This window comes from Ostrinia furnacalis, unplaced genomic scaffold, assembly GCF_004193835.3.
Source record: "Ostrinia furnacalis isolate ACB-3 unplaced genomic scaffold, ASM419383v2 OfSCF0900, whole genome shotgun sequence".
Lineage (NCBI taxonomy): Eukaryota > Metazoa > Arthropoda > Insecta > Lepidoptera > Crambidae > Ostrinia > Ostrinia furnacalis.
In genome coordinates this window covers 109,024-125,764 of record NW_021131139.1, presented here as the reverse complement: position 1 = coordinate 125,764, position 16,741 = coordinate 109,024, and the positions used below count along the sequence as shown (strand labels likewise).

The window sequence follows — 16,741 nt, the reverse complement described above, 5'->3', positions numbered from 1 at the left end:
AATTACTATTTTAAGTCACGATGTTACTATGGTAACTATACATATTTTTCTTGTATTTAAAACACATAAATGTTTCTAAACATACTACTGAAAAAACTACATTCTTACTGAAATGGAATCAAGTTTAGCATCACAATCTGAGGTAACTATAAAATAATTGGTAAAATGGTACCGTGCTTGCTTTCTCAGTTGGCACCAATGGCAAGTGACTCGATAGTGGCGCCAACTGGCAAATGACTCAAGGGTGGCGCCAATTGGCAAATAACTCAAGGGTGGCGTCAACTGGTGTGTAAACGATCCATTTCTGTCATATTTACGCTTACCAGTTGGCGCTCATTGGTGAGTGACAGAACCTTACTTGATAGGGGCGCCAATTCGCGAGTTCAAACTGGACATTTCTATTAAATTTACGTTCAACAGTTAGCGCCAACTGGTGAAAGAATTCGACATCATTCGTTTAAGTGTGAATCGTGCATTATCATTTATTTTGGTTGTAAAATCGACCAGTCCTTTATTTTGGTACCTGTTTTGGACACTTGAGAAATTTTGCCCTTAGCTAATACGTCCTCGATATCTGAAGGTAAACTAATAAGTTTTAGTTTTACTACTCTTTCGGATATGGCAATACCAAGGTTTAACACATACGCTTAAAGGACGAAGCACACTTATCAACCCGGAAACGGATCGTAACTATATCAACTCTAAGCGGTCAATATTATTTATACGAAACTCCATACTGCAACGCACACTTATCCGCACCGTAACTTGCGCCCGTATTCACAAACGATATTTGCTTAAATGAAGCAGCAAATCGAACGCACAGCGTTGAATAGAGCTCTGTGATTGGTTCACGCACTCTGTGCGTCCATACACTAAGATCTCATAGTAATGTTTGTTAATCCGGGCGTTAAACGCCTCCCGAGGCGTGTTGATCCCTTTCCAGTACGGCTAGCACGAAAGACTTTCGAGTTCGAATCGTTTGCGTATTCGACAAAATTCTATACTCAACCTTCGAATCAAACGATAACGTGACAATTTTGATTCTCAAAATAAGTTTCGTGCAACCATTTCATAAGTTCACTTTACGACTCGTTCACAAGGGCGCTGTTGTAGTTTTCGTACTTAATCTTTTGATGGCGATTCGAATACGCTACGATTCGAACTCGAAAGTTTTTCATGCTAGCCGTACAGGTTGATAAGTGTGCTATAAACTTAAAAATCTCCCATATTGGCCGGTTGGACTCAGTGAGACTATTCAGCAGACGTCCTGTGGCTGATCCGATGATGATGAAGAATCTTCTGTCTCGCTCTCGCATCTGCATTTCTTGAGCGCCGCATGCATNCATCTGCATTTCTTCAGCGCCGCATGCATAAGAGTCATCAGTTCTTTGTACAGCATACAATGGCGACTGGTCGGCTTGCATATCTCTCTGTGGTCAACTGGAACGCCGTACAGAGAGCCTATGCCTGCGTCTGGAAAAAAGAGGTAATGTTAGTCGATTTTATGTAAATTTTACTTTGTAAAGTAAGTAATTTGTTCCCACCGAGTTTGTCCAGAGATATTTATGTATTTACTAGCGGCCGCCCGCGACTTTGTACGCGTGGACACTGTTTTACCCCCTTAGGAGTTGAATTTTGCAAATCTCGCCGTAAAAGCCATCCTTGGACTTCAACGAACATTTTGAAAAAGAATTGGTAAAATCGGTCCAGACGTTTTTCAGTTATGCGCTTACCAACAAATTTTGCGATTTATTTTTTATATTATAGATTACTATTATTTATTTATCAAAAATCTCGAAATGGACAGTGCTCCCACTCGGTGGACCGACGACCTTGTGAAGGTCGCGGGAAGTACCTGACGCGGACGGCTCAGGATCGTTCGTTGTGGAAGTCCTTAAGGATAGACAAAAGCATTTAATTCCATGTAATGTAACGTTCTTACAAGGTAGGTCCAATACAAGTAAAATGTATGACGTTTGGTTCATAACAGGATAACACACTTACTAGACATTTCTAAAGTCTGGTAGCCGAGCACGTGAATTTCGTCCAATGACCTCAAGCTACCCATCCTTATCGCTCGCGTGTAATTAACTATGTTGCTGTCGCGCTCGCACACTCACTGCGGGCGCCCGTCGCACAGTCGCGACAGCAATATTATTACGCGCGAGCGATAAGGATGGGTAGCTTGGGGTCATTGGACAAAATTCTAGGTGCTCGGCGATCAGACTATAGAGCAGCTCGTTGTTTTGTTACAAGTTATCAATGGTTACAAGTACATGCTCTAGTCTATGCTCACCCTTTGGGGAGGCCTTTGTCCAGCAGTGGACATCTTTTTACTGAAATAAAGAAATCAAACTTGTACTGTATTATTCTCTTACCAGCAGAAGGTACGCTGACAATCCTCAACCAAAGCACCGACATGAGAGTCTTGCATGTCTCCACCAAGCTTCGAACCGGCGGCCGGGACGGGTCCGTCGCCTTCAACCACCGGTCCTGCAGGGACAGGACGAGGGAGCAATCTGGAAATAAAAGGTTTATAAAAAAATATCGTCAAACTTTAAGTAAACGTCGAATGATATGGCTGGTGTAAGATGGACAGATCATGAAGTGTCGCCGTATCACGATATTCCCGGGCACATCACGATGTGGCCAATGCAACGATCGGCCCACGACATAGGCATTTGTGTGTACAAGTCTAACGACCGTATAATCACAAACATTGCTATGAGGTCTCACAGTGCGCGTGGACGCACAGGGTGACACACGAACCAATCACAGAGCTCTATTCAACACTGTGCGTTCGATTTGCTGCTTCACTTAAGCAAGCATCGTTTGTGGATACGGGCGTTAGGCTCATCAATCGCTGGTGACAGAGTGACCTGCTAATTTTGGGACAACCTTTGTACGTTTGTACAAGTCTAAAAAAATACTGACCTTTGCTGATCTCCAAAATCTCAATGCTTCTAGCCGTGATGGGTGTCTTGATGTCCGCCAGCGGGGACCCTCGATGCGGCACCGAATAGAACATGAAGCCGGCACTGTTGAGCCAGAGACTGGCTTGCTGCGATCTGAAGTCTTCTGCAAGTAATTTCATGTTATCATCATCAGCTCAAAGTTTCACAGCCTGTTATGGTGTTTCTTTACGATATTGGTTCCCGAAGTGGGGGGCACGCCCCCCAGTGGAGGCGCAAAGACCTTTAGGGCTATATTTCACCGGGACACCATGGCGGCGCAACCAGTCGCCGGCTACCTACAAAATGTATGCAGCTCTATAGAGAGTTACTCACCTGGTGTCCGTTTGGTTGCGCAAAGCTGCATACATTTTGTTGGTAGCCGGCGACTGGTTGCGCAGCCATGGTGTCCCTGTAAAATATAGCCCTTAAAGGGGGGACGCGGCCCATCTGTGTACTTAGGTAAGTATAAAAACCTGCGACCGCTGCGCTGAGAGAATGCATTCCAGACTGCTCGATATGACCAATAAATAATCTTGACTGGAGGACGGGGGCGAGGAATTTTTTGAATGGTCGAATGGGGGCGCGTCTCAAATAAGTTTGGGAACCAATGCTTTACGGGATCGAATCAGAAATGAGGAGATCCGTAACGAATCGCTGACATAGTCCGACGGATTAGCAAGCTGAAGTGATTGACAGCCGATGGGGCAATGGGCAGGGCACAAAGTATGCAGGACTGACGGCCGATGGGGCAGCAAGGTTCTGGAGTGGAGGTCACGTACGGGAAAGCGCAGCGTAGGACGTCCATCCACAAGGTGGACCGACGATTTTTTTTAGGAAGTCGCTGGATGCAGGCCTCTACCAACCGGCCATTGTAGAAATCACTGGGAGAGGTCTATGTTCAGCAGTGGACGTCCTATGGCTGAAATGATGATGATGATAAAAGAAAGAAGTCGTTGCCCCCAGCTAACATGGCGGCGCACTGGTAGCAGACGAGGCGAAGAAAATCGATCAATCGCGATAAAACGCATCATTTCAGCCACAGGACGTCCATTGCTAAACATCTTTACTGAATAATTTATAATCTTACCTTGACTGTTTGAAGACGAATCTTTTTCACTAATTTCTCTTTCCAACTTCACAATTTGACTTTCTGCATTGGATTCATTACATTCTTCTTGATTTTCATCTTCTGATACATTATCTTTTTCACTATCTTCTATTAACACATTCTCGTTTTCATATCCAATATTATTAACTTCATTGATATTACAATTTAACTCGTTCATTGCCTTCTCGTTTCTTTCATTAATTACATTGTCGTTATTATTTTCAATGTCGTTAGCATTATTAGTTTCGTTTTCATCTGTAAATGATGAATTTTTGTCTTCGTTTGCTTTTGTGAGGGTATTAGAAATATTGTCTTTTTGACTCTGCAAATGGGCTTCGTAGGCTGAAATAAATTGAGGAATTAAATTTTAATTAATTTGGTACTTAAAATTGTGTCTATTTAATAATAATTCAAAGTTGAGTTGGGCTGAGTTTCTTCCGCCACTTCTTCTCAGCACCAGCCCATATGTTGTCCCGAAGTGGTGGTAGGGCAAGCTATATTTGGGACGTGTACAAGTGCCCTGGAAAGGGTATGAAGAGTAGCTTGGGGTCATTCGACGAAATTCTATCTGCTCGGCGACCGGACTTTAGTTATGAACAACATTATTGATCAGGGCAATCAGTCAGCGGTGTGGTTTTACATCAAATTTGACTGCAGAACGCATCCAAAATCCTTTAAAACTAGACTACAGAGACGGTAGTTACCTTCGCAATATATCTGTTTAATAAACAGTCCCCCTTTCGAATGGCCGACCCAAATGATCGGTCTCTCTCCCACGCCTAATTCTAGAAGCTGCTTCGTCATCTGATCCGCTCTCTCGTGCAGCCGCAGCCTGGAAAATAAGGTCATCATCATCATCAGGTTCTTTAGTCTCCACTCCAGGAGCACAATCCCTCTCCAATTTATCAAAGACAACATGGAGGATTTGTCCTATACTCCTCACACTGGCCTGACGGGTAGGGAAGGCTATTAAAAGCTTACAAAAAGATACTATTGTTAGGATAGCTCGTTGATCTGATTCCTAGGGCAGTTCTCGAGTGTCCCATTTGGTAGCCCGATGATCTAGTGAAGGATAGCGCAGCGATCGTTATAGAAACCCTTGAAGGAGGCCTTTGCCCTTTTGCTAGCGTTGGTAGGCCTCCCAACTGTGATGNTCTCGCTCTCGCATCTGCATTTCTTGAGCGCCGCATGCATGAGGGTCATTAGTTCTTTGTACAGCATACAGTGGCGACTGGTCGGCTTGCATATCTCTCTGTGGTCAACTGGAACGCCGTATAGGGAGCCTATGCCTGCGTCTGGAAAAAAGAGGTAATGTTAGTTGATTTTATGTAAATTTTACTTTGTAAAGTAAGTAATTTGTTCCCACCGAGTTTGTCCAGAGATATTTGTATTTACTAGCGGCCGCCCGCGACTTTGTACGCGTGGACACTGTTTTACCCCCTTAGGAGTTGAATTTTGCAAATCTCGCCGTAAAAACCATCCTTGGACTTCAACGAACATTTTAAAAAAGAATTGGTAATTTTTTATTATAGATTATTATTATTTATTTATCAAAAATCTCTAAATGGACAGGGCTCCCACTCGGTGGACCGACGACCTGGTGAAGGTCGCGGGAAGTACCTGACGCGGACTATGCTCACCTTTAGAGTAGGCCTTTGTCCAGCAGTGGACATCTTTTTACTGAAACAAAGAAATCAAACTAGTACTGTATTCTAATCTTACCAGCAGAAGGCACGCTCACGATCCTCAACCAAAGCACCGACATAAGAGTCTTGCATGTCTCCACCAGGCTCCGAACCGGCGGCCGGGACGGGTCCGTCGCCTTCAACCACCGGTCCTGCAGGGACAGGACGAGGGAGCAATCTGGAAGCGGAAATAAAAGGTTTTTAATACAAGATTAAGCCGTGTGGTGACGGCAGAGTAGAATACATTTGTCACCAACCCCTACTCTTCCCACGGGTGTCGTAAGAGGCGACTTAGGGACTACACATCAAACAGAGAACGGGCAGCAGCGCTCTCTGAAAAACATCAATCTTTTAAACTGCGATCTCCAACCCGCCTGCCAAGCGTGGGGATTATGGCAAAACCCTCCACTATAGTGGAGGAGGCGAATAGTCCAGCCGTGGACTGTAAAGGGCTGTTGATGATGATGAATACAAGATTTTGGTCCTTCGAGCCGGATAAAAATGTTGATGTCCGCGAGTTTTCGCGTTTAGATTCAATCGTCATAACAATATCCTAGCCGTGATTTTCCTAATTAGTTTTCTAGTAAGGGAAAATTTTAATTTTACATGTGACAAAATGAATATTGAGTATTTCTGTGTTATTGTGTCAGTGGATTTAGGAATTTGCTTCCGGTAGATTATTTTCCCTTTCCCCTCATCCTACTAACTACTTATTAATTTGACAGTATGAATATGAACCAATATGTAAGACCAATTTGTAGTCTCTTTGCCGCCATAGGCTTCAACCTACTGTTAAACTGGCGTGTGCAGATGTGTGCTTATGCATACAAGGTGTCCCAAAATTAGCATTATGCTAACACTGGAAGTCATAAGAAGACGCATCGATCGAACAAGCCTAATATGGTCCATAGAAGTTTCAAAAGTCATCAATAATGTGCTAATTTTGAGACACTCAGCAAAGTATACGCGCGTCTTTAATGTGTACTAGTCTGGTCTCCGAGCACGTAGAATTTCGTCCAATGACCCCAAGCTACACATCCTTATCGCTCGCGCGTAATTATATTGCTGTCGCGACTGTGCGACGGGCGCCCGCAGTGAGTGTGCGAGCGCGACAGCAACATAATTACGCGCGAGCGATAAGGATGGGTAGCTGATGGGACAAAATATTAAGTGCTCAGAGACCGGCTTTTAGTAGGCTATTTTTTTCTTTCCCCTCATTCCTTCTGTCAGCACCAGTCGATATTTTGTTCCGAAGTGGTGGTAGTACAAGCTATGGAGGTAGGACATGTTTATTTTTATTTTTCTTTATTAAGGAAACAAAGGTTTAAGGGAACTTACTACACATTACGACATTTTGCAGTCGCGCGACTACATTTGGCTTCTTTGGTAAATCTGTCACTAGTGTGTGTCTGAAAAATACTGACCTTTACTGATCTCCAAGATCTCAATGCTTCTAGCCGTGATGGGTGTCTTGATGTCCGCCAGCGGGGACCCTCGATGCGGCACTGAATAGAACATGAATCCGGCACTGTTCAGCCAGAGGCTAGCTTGCTGCGACCTGGAGTCTTCTGCAAGTTATTTTGATGTTATCATCATCAGCTCAAAGTTTCACAGCGTGATATGGTGTTTCTTTACGATATTGGTTCCCAAAGTGAGAGACGCGCCCCCCAGTGGAGGCGCAAAGACCTTTAAAGGGAGGCGCGGGCCATCTGTGTAGTTAAGTATAAAAAACCTGCGACCGCTGAGAGAATGCATTCCAGACTGCTCGATACGACCAAGAAATAATCTTGACTGGAGGAGGCGGGGCGAGGAATTTTTTGAATGGTCGAATGAGGGCGCGTCTCAAATAGGTTTGGGAACCAATGCTTTACGAGATCGAATCAGAAATGAGGAGATCCGTAACGAATCGCTGACATAGCCCGACGGATTAGCCGATTGACAGCCGATGGGGCAATGGGCAGGGCACAAAGTATGCAGGACTGACGGCCGATGGGGCAGCAAGGTTCTGGAGTGGAGGTCACGTACCGGAAAGCGCAGCGTAGGACTTCCACCCAAAAGGTGAACCGACGACCCTTTACGAGGAAGGCGCTGGATGCCGGTCGCCACCAACCGGCCATTGCGGAAATCATTGGGGGAGGCCTATGTTCAGCAGTGGACGTCCTATGGCTGAAATGATGATGATGATAAAAGAAAGAAGTGGTTGCCCCCAGCTAACATGGCGGCGCACTGGTAGCAGACGAGGCGAAGAAAATCGATCAATAGCGATCAAACGCATCATTTCAGCCACAGGACGTCCATTGCTAAACATCTTTACTGAATAATTTATAATCTTACCTTGACTGTTTGAAGACGAATCTTTTTCACTAATTTCTCTTTCCAACTTCACAATTTGACTTTCTGCATTGGATTCATTACATTCTTCTTTATTTTCATCTTCTGTTACATTTTCTTTTTCACTATCTTCTATTAACACATTATCGTTTTCATATCCAATATTATTAACTTCATTAATATTACAATTTAACTCGTTCATTGTCTTTTCGTTTCTTTCATTAATAACATTGTCGTTATTATTTTCAATGTCGTTAGCATTATTAGTTTCGTTTTCATCTTTAAATGATGAATTTTTGTCTTCGTTTGCTTTTGTGAGGGTATTAGAAATATTGTCTTTTTGACTCTGCAAATGGGCTTCGTAAGCTGAAATAAATTGAGGAATTAAATTTTAATTAATTTGGTACTTAAAATTGTGTCTATTTAATAATAATTCAAAGTTGAGTTGGGCTGAGTTTCTTCTGCCACTTCTTCTCAGCACCAGCCCATAATATGTTGTCCCGAAGTGGTGGTAGGGCAAGCTATATTTGGGACGTGTACAAGTGCCCTGGAAAGGGTATGAAGAGTAGCTTGGGGTCATTCGACGAAATTCTATCTGCTCGGCGACCGGACTTTAGTTATGAACAACATTGTTGATCAGGGCAATCAGTCAGCGGTGTGGTTTTACATCACATTTGACTGCAGAACGCATCCAAAATCCTTTAAAACTGGACTACAGAGACGGTAGTTACCTTCGCAATATATCTGTTTAATAAACAGTCCCCCTTTCGAATGGCCGACCCAAATGATCGGTCTCTCTCCCACGCCTAATTCTAGAAGCTGCTTCGTCATCTGATCCGCTCTCTCGTGTAGCCGCAGCCTAGAAAATAAGGTCATCATCATCAGAGGTGGAATTGTGTAAAGCAATCGTAATCATTTGACAGTTCATAACGTACGATTATTCTGTCAAACGCTTTGTTTATCTGACTTTATTACACAATTCCACCTCTGTGGGTCTAGTCAAAATGCCATCGCAAACCAATGGGAAGTTTTCACTAATGTCAGTCGCCGCGTCACCAGTGATTCGATTCGATCGGAAAATGGCAGCCAAAATGCACATTGAACCACCAACGACGCGGCGATATTAAAGTTCATTCAAAATCGAATAAAAGTTAAAAAATGTCTATGACTGCGATTGTTTTTACTTTTTCTAGCTTTTTTTTTTAAATTACTTTCTTCCTTCTTTCTGCTCTCTGTTTACGTCTATGCTTCGCTGTCAAACTAGCTGTCAAAACGACATCGCGATACGGATTTGTCAAAACAGCCTTAGGGTGGGTTGCACCATCTTAGTTTAACTTTGACAAACGTCTAAAATCTGTCAAGCTCCATACAAAAAACACCGGTTAACGTCATAGTTACGTTTAAAGTTAGGTGGTGCAACTCACCCTATTGGTTTTCGATCGAATCCAAGCTTATCACCGGGGTTTTAGTAATCGCAATGAAAATGGCGGGTGTTGCGATTCGAGTTTTTGCCGTTTGACTAAGCCTTTTTTGTTATCGACCTCTTTTGCGATTTGTTAACCCTTATTCAAACGCGAGCTGGTATGCATTTTTTTTACAAAGTTGAAGTGGATTTTGGGTAATTGTGGGTCACTTATTTCATATTTTTGATCAACATTTATAAAAAAATAGGGGAAGGGGTAGTTTTTTGGGTGGTAAATAATTTACCATTATCCATTCATGACTACAAATTATTAAATGTTGGTGGTAAAATAGTTACCATTGTCCGTTTTGGTTTATTTTTGGTTCTTGACTAGTGAATTCCTCTTGCTTCTGCCTATATTTTATTAAATATTTTGGGAATGAAATAAATTTATTGTTTTTATTTAAAATAATATTGATTAATATTAGTTATTATGCTTAAAATTAGGATGCTTACCTTGAGTCTGAAACTAACAATTCACTAATTACGTAACGTCAAAACGTTACGTAAATAGTTATCAAAATAACTTAACATTTCTCCAAATATTTATTTAGTTTTATTTGTGCACATACAAAAAACAACAGTTTTTTTATATATCATCAGAGCCCCGATTACGGTAACTTTTAACGTCAACAATCCAGACACGCTTCTCGATTCTGCGATACGATTGGTTAAAACAGCTGACGTACGCTGTTGAACGACCAATCGTATCGCAGAATCGAGAAGCGTGTCTGGATTGTTGACGTTAAAAGTTACCGTAATCGGGGCTCAGACTTTTGTCAAGACGGGATCGGACAATGGTAAACTATTTACCACTTCTTTAAAATGTCTAAATTATATGAATAAATCAATTGCAGACTTTGCCTATAAGTAAGAAAATACAATAAATGTTATAGTTTAGGAATTTGAATCCAAAAAACACTTATCAGAATTTTCGTTGAACAAAGTTTCCAAAATACTAAAAACGTGCGCTAAAAACTTGAAATTGTTTACACCAAAACCGTTTGGTTGACTTTGACATTATCTGACAGTGACAAATGACGTTGAAAAGTTGTAAAATGGCATAGATAAGTAAAAAAATATATTTAAAAATATAAATAAGTGACCAAGATATCTTTAAGTATTACCATATCGAAAATTAGGATCCTTTTTTAAAAGTAAACAAAGTGGTAATATATCTACCTTTATTTGAATAAGGGTTAATTTGTTTGCGACTGGTTTGCGCTGGGTTTGCGATTTTAAAGTGCGTTTTGACTAGACCCACTGGTCATTTAGTCTCCACTGCAGGAGCATGACTTCTTCATCATCATCATCATTTCAGCCACAGGACGTCCACTGCTGAACATAGGCCTCCCCCAATGACTTCCACATCGCACGGCTGGTAGCGGCCTGCATCCAGCGCCTTCCTGCTACCTTTATCAGGTAATTTACTAAAGACAAATGGAGTACATATTTGGCCTACACTCCCCACGCTGGCTAGACAGTTTGGGAAGGTGGAAAAAGTCGTTCATCCTCGTTTCAGCCAAATAACGTCCACTGTTGGACAAAGGCCTCCCCCAAACGATCGTTCCTGCCTCCTGCATTGCCCGAATTCAGCCATGTTCACCAGATCGTAAGTCTACCTAGTGGTACCTGCCTACACACCTCTTCCGACTGGTGGTCGCCACTCGAGAACTTTTTTTTCCCAGCGGCCATCAGCTCTGCGAGGCATGCAAAAACCAACGCGATCACACGCGATCAGCCGGCGTGCAGCGATGGCGAGAAAGAAAGAAACATTTATTGATTAGATAGAAATGCATCGATCGCCATCGCTGCACGCCGGCTGATCGCGTGTGATCGCGTTGGTTTGACCGAACCTTAAGTGTAAATTGAATTAAAGAATCCAACAATGCTAATTTACCTTTTGCATTGCTTGATCCACAGCGGCCTCCACAAGTACGGGTCACTAGTATAGTTTATAGATATGACCCTAGCTTCAGGATAGTCTTCCTTAATCCAGTCTCTTGGCCAGCAAGTGGAGTAGCACTCATCACACACACACCCACAGCCCACTTCACACTGCCTACCCTCAGTCACTTTACACACACAATCCACTTCTTCAGGCTTCACTTCTTCACACTTCTCTTCTCTATTCTCATTTTCGAACAAATCACGAACGAACTGCGCTTGAGTTTCGAAGTTATCCAATATCTCAACTTGATCTAGAGTTTCGTTAAAAAACTTCTCTGTGGTAAACGCTTCATCGTTGGATATGATTTTCTTGAATTTGTACAAGTCGTCGATGTTTTTGAAGTCGTTTTCGAAGTTCTTCTGGGTTCGTTTGTCTATGCACTGGCAGGGCGAAGGTCTGAGAAGGGGAACCCTGCTGGGTTCGAGTTCGTACTTCTCTCGCCAGTCACCCTGTCTCCAGGTGTTGCCGAGGGATCCTGAAAGTGTTTTTCTACGTTAGTATTTTCTACTAATAAAAGTCACCACCATCTTACCAACGTTTATTCCCATAATAACAATGTTAAAAGCATTGTTGTAGGTATTTTGGGAGTTCCCGACAATATTGTCCCATCGGGAATCGAACCCGGGATCTCTGGTTCTGAGACAACCGGGACTATTCCCATCTCTCGTTCCCACTGCTGCAAAACCCAACCATTTAATGTCAAGTTTGTCCCGGGATATGGTTCTAAGACAGGGGGTCTTCCAAGACCACACGGCCTTTACGTCTCATAATCTTTTTGCCCTACCAGCGCTTCAAGAGTTCGAAACCATTTGGCAAGACATCATAGCCCGACGGATTAGCAAGCTGAAGGGGCAACGGGTCGGGCACAGTACGTAGAACTGTCAGCCGATGGGGCAGCAAGGTTCTGGAGTGGAGGTTACGTACCCGAAAACGCAGCTTGAGACGTCCACCCACAAGGTGGACCGGCGACCTCATAAATGTAGCAGGAACTGCAGGAAGGCGCTGGATGCAGGTCGCTACCAACCGGCCGATGTGGAAATCATTGGTGGAGGCCTATGTTCAGCAGTGGGCATCCTGTGGCTGAGATGATGATGATGACTTTACTTGATTTGACTTAAGGCCCTATTATGTCCCCTAGATGGGGCAGAGGACGTCCTTAACAGTCCTCCGTCGCGTTCGGTCTTGAGTTTCGCGTTTCGCTCCAGGTCTTGGCGATTTTCTTCGCCTCGTCTGCTACAGTACGCCGCCAAGTATGCTTGGGGCGACCACTGATGATGATGATGAGAGGTTTAAAGACAGCTGATGAAGATCCCCTTACCACAGAGTCCATGCACGAAAATGACGTCGATGCTGTGATGGGTGGGCGCGTGTAGCACCTGGCATTCCACCTTCGGGATCGGATGGAGGTGCTCTGTGCCGGCCACTCGTTGCTTCACCGGCTTGCTCGCTGAAAGAAGTTTTAGGATATTATTTTAAGCTACTCAATCGTTGCTAGTTTTAGAAACAACGAGGATGGAGTGGAAAAGTCATCAACTTATGGCATACAACTGCACGCAAGAAGATTTAATGAAGGCTACTGACAACGCCACTTTTGATGGCGGACTTTGGGCTGACACTGTAGGTTTGTTGTCGACACGATAAGAAGAAGAAGATGGCATCCACCCCGAAACGACGAAGCCAGCAACGCTGTTTACGTAGTTTCGGGTCTGTCTGTCACCGTCTCTCATGTTGGCATCACGCTTTATGTGAGACAGATGGCATCATTCGATAAGACATTTTTCGGAGTAACATCACAGGTTGACCGGAATGATGAAAAAATGATGAGTTTCATACAAAGAATACTGATCACCTCTAGTTGATACGGTTACTATCCCTATCCGGGTTGATTTAATAAGTGTGCTATACTCCCTCTCGTTCTATGGATGTCGTAGAAGGCGACTAAAGGATAAGTATGCGAACATCAAGCCTCTCCAACCCGTCTGGCCAAATCCTCCATTTGCCTCTGGTAAGAGAGGGTCGTCCTCCTGCATTGTAGACTGCATAAATGAACCTGATAAGGAAAACTCTATGGTCTCACCTGCAATGGAAGGTCTCAGGGCGTGTCCAGCCAATAGCCTGTGTATCAGCAATGTGGCAGTACTCCATAGACACGATACACACCATCGTCTGCAAAAGAAGAAATAAAATCCGTCATTAATGGGGCCCAAAGACTGAAGCGGACCAGACATTGTGACTGACAGTGTGGTGGTAATGAAGAGAAGACGGTTATAGTGTGACAAGGCTATCTAGACATATTATAGATATCTATAAAAGCGAAAGGTTACTAATTGACTGACTGACTGACTGACTGACTCACTCACTCATCACGAAATCTCAGAAACTAGGTACTAGACTAGTGCTAGGAGTCTCAAATGTTGCACGGGGGTTCCTTTTGGACGTAGGTACTCACTAAGACGGGATTTTGCAAAATTCAACCCCTAAGGGGGTAAAACGGGGTCCACGCGTACGAAGTCGCGGACGGCCGCGGGTGGAGTTTCGTAAAATACTTACTTTCTTAGCGGATACCTACTTCAAACATCTACCTGCAAGCCTTTCCGCCCGATCCGTCCAGTGGTTTAGGCTGTGCGTTGATTCAATAGATCACTATGTCAGTCAGTCAGTCACCTTTGAGTTATAATATTTAGATTAGATTTTCTCTGTGCTTTTTTAAGTATCTAAAAAAACTGTTTTTAAACTAAACATAATAAATGATCACGTATTTACAAAGGAAAACATAATGGATTAATTCATCTGATAGATTGCGTCATAGCTAATAGCATTCAACAATTAGAGTTAGTCACTGTTGTTAATTAGATAGATTAGATTACTGTCTGTACCTATATCTTTATTCTTTGTCTATTTTGTGATTATTAAGTAGTCAATTAATCCAACGGTACCTAAACTCAAAAAATAAACTTAATTAAACTAACAGTCTAACCTACCAACTTACTGAGCANAGGCCTATTTTCAGCAGTGGACGTCCTGTGGCTTAAATGATGTTGATGCAGAGAGCTGATGAAGATCCTCTTACCACACAGTCCATGCACGAATATGACGTCGATGCTGTGATGGGTGGGCGCGTGTAACACCTGGCATTCCACCTTCGGGATCGGATGGAGGTGTTCTGTACCGGCCACCCGTTGCTTCGCCGGCTTGCTCGCTGAAAGAAGAAAGTTTTAGGATATTATTTTAAGCTACTCAATCTTTGCTCGTTTTAGAAACAACGAGGTTGGAGTGGAATTAAAGTCATCTACTTATGGCATACAACTGCACGGCGGAAGATTAATTGAAGGCTACTGACAACGTTTTGTGGCGGGGTTTTGGGCTGACACTATAGGTTTGTTGTTGACACGACAAGAAGAAGAAGATGGCATCCACCCCGAAACGACGAAGCCAGCAACACTGTTTACGTAGTTACGGGTCCATCTGTCACCGTCGCTCATGTTGGCATCACGCTTTATGTGAGAGAGATGGCATCATTCGATAAGATTTTTCGGAGTAACATCACAGGTTGACCGGAATGATGAAAAATCCTCCCAAATGTCCCTGTTAAGGGGGCGAGACGACTAAGTAGGATGCATTTTTCATTGAAGGTAGTAATAGCAGACTTATCAACTCGGAATGGGATCAACACCGTATCGCCTTTCGCGCGCTGTCAACCGCGAGGCGTTTACGTTACGGTGCGGATAAGTGTGCGTTGCAGTATGGAGTTTCATACAAAGAATACTGACCGCCTCTAGTTGATACGGTTACGATCGCTATCCGGGTTGATAAGTGTGCTACATCCTTAAATAGGACTTCCGTCTCGTTCTGTGGATGTCGTAGAAAGCGACTAAAGGATAACTATGCGAATATCAAGCCTCCCCAACCCGTCTGGCCAGCGTGGAGAGTGTAGGCCAAATACTCCATTTGCCTCTGATAAGAGAGGGTCGTCCTCCTGCAATGGAGACTGAATAAATTACTTGATGATGAGGATTCTATGGTCTCACCTGCAATGGAAGGTCTCAAGGCGTGTCCAGCCAACAGCCTGTGTATCAGCAACGTGGCAGTACTCCATAGGCACGATACACACCATCGTCTGCAAAAGAAGAAATATAATCCGTTATTATTGGGGCCCAAAGACTGAAGCGCACCAGACATTGTGACTGACAGTATGGTGGTGGTAGTGAAGGAAAGACGGTTAGAGTGTGACAAGGCTATCTAGATATATCTATAAAAGCGAAATGTTACTGATTGACTGACTGACTCACTCACTCATCATGAAATATCAAAAACTACAAGTGCTAGGAGTGTCAAATTTTGCATGGGGGTTCCTTTTAGAACGTAGATGCTCACTAGGACAGGATTTTGCAAAATTCAACCCCTAAGGGATAAAACGGGATCCACGCGTACGATATCGCGGGTGATGGGCGGGTGGAGTTTCGTAAAATCCTTTCTTAGCGGATGCCTACGTCAATAACATCTGCCTGCATGCCAAATTTCAGCCCGATCCGTCCAGTGGTTTGGGCTGTGCGTTGATAAATCACTATGTCAGTCAGTTCAGTCAGTCAGTCACCTTTGAGTTATATGTAGATTAAATTTTCTCTGTGCTTTTTTAAGTATCTAAACAAACTGTTTTTAAACTAAACATAATAAATTATCACTTTACAAAGGAAAACATAATGGATTAATTCATCTGATAGATTGCGTCATAGCTAATAGCATTCAACAATTAGAGTTAGTCACTGTTGATAATTAGAACATACAATAGATTAGACTACTGTCTGTCTGTACCTATATCTTTATTCTTTGTCTATTTTGTGATTATTAAGTAGTCAATTAATCCAACGGTACCTAAACTAAAAAAATAAACTTAATTAAACTAACAGTCTAACCTACCAACTTACTCATCTTTATTCTTTGTCTATTTATAGTGATGACAATTAATCGATTAATTAATCTCTAACACCTTATACAAACATGAAGAAAAATGATTTTAGAAACGTTTTTCCAATGTTTCTCTTCTCTGACTATAACCTAAATCAGGCAAAATCTCTCAAGATTCCTGCAATAAACTTAGGAATTGTTTAAAAACTTAACTTTGCCCGTTTTCACCATCAATCCCTAATTTTTAAGCGACCCATATGGTATTAACACAACATAACAGGAATTTACTTTCTTTTCATAGAGGGATCACTTGAAAATTAGGGATTGATGGTGAAAACGGGCATA

The 16,741-nt window shown here is 42.9% G+C and overlaps 1 protein-coding gene across 1 annotated transcript in view; it reads right to left on the bottom strand.

The window, feature by feature from the left end:
* Positions 1–1,115: 1,115 nt before the first annotated feature.
* Positions 1,116–16,741, bottom strand: part of LOC114350458 (uncharacterized) — a 39,584-nt gene continuing 23,958 nt past the window's right edge. The window contains exons 3-16 of the mRNA XM_028301279.1: positions 15,520–15,608; positions 14,562–14,690; positions 11,441–11,966; positions 8,810–8,937; positions 8,082–8,444; positions 7,172–7,315; positions 5,785–5,925; positions 5,201–5,357; positions 4,767–4,894; positions 4,042–4,404; positions 2,935–3,078; positions 2,379–2,519; positions 1,347–1,473; positions 1,116–1,316 (exon numbers count right to left, since the gene is read on the bottom strand). Coding sequence (XP_028157080.1) covers positions 1,256–1,316; positions 1,347–1,473; positions 2,379–2,519; positions 2,935–3,078; positions 4,042–4,404; positions 4,767–4,894; positions 5,201–5,357; positions 5,785–5,925; positions 7,172–7,315; positions 8,082–8,444; positions 8,810–8,937; positions 11,441–11,966; positions 14,562–14,690; positions 15,520–15,608 — 2,641 coding nt within the window. The 3' untranslated portion in view covers positions 1,116–1,255. The remainder of the gene's footprint in view (positions 1,317–1,346; positions 1,474–2,378; positions 2,520–2,934; positions 3,079–4,041; positions 4,405–4,766; positions 4,895–5,200; positions 5,358–5,784; positions 5,926–7,171; positions 7,316–8,081; positions 8,445–8,809; positions 8,938–11,440; positions 11,967–14,561; positions 14,691–15,519; positions 15,609–16,741) is intronic.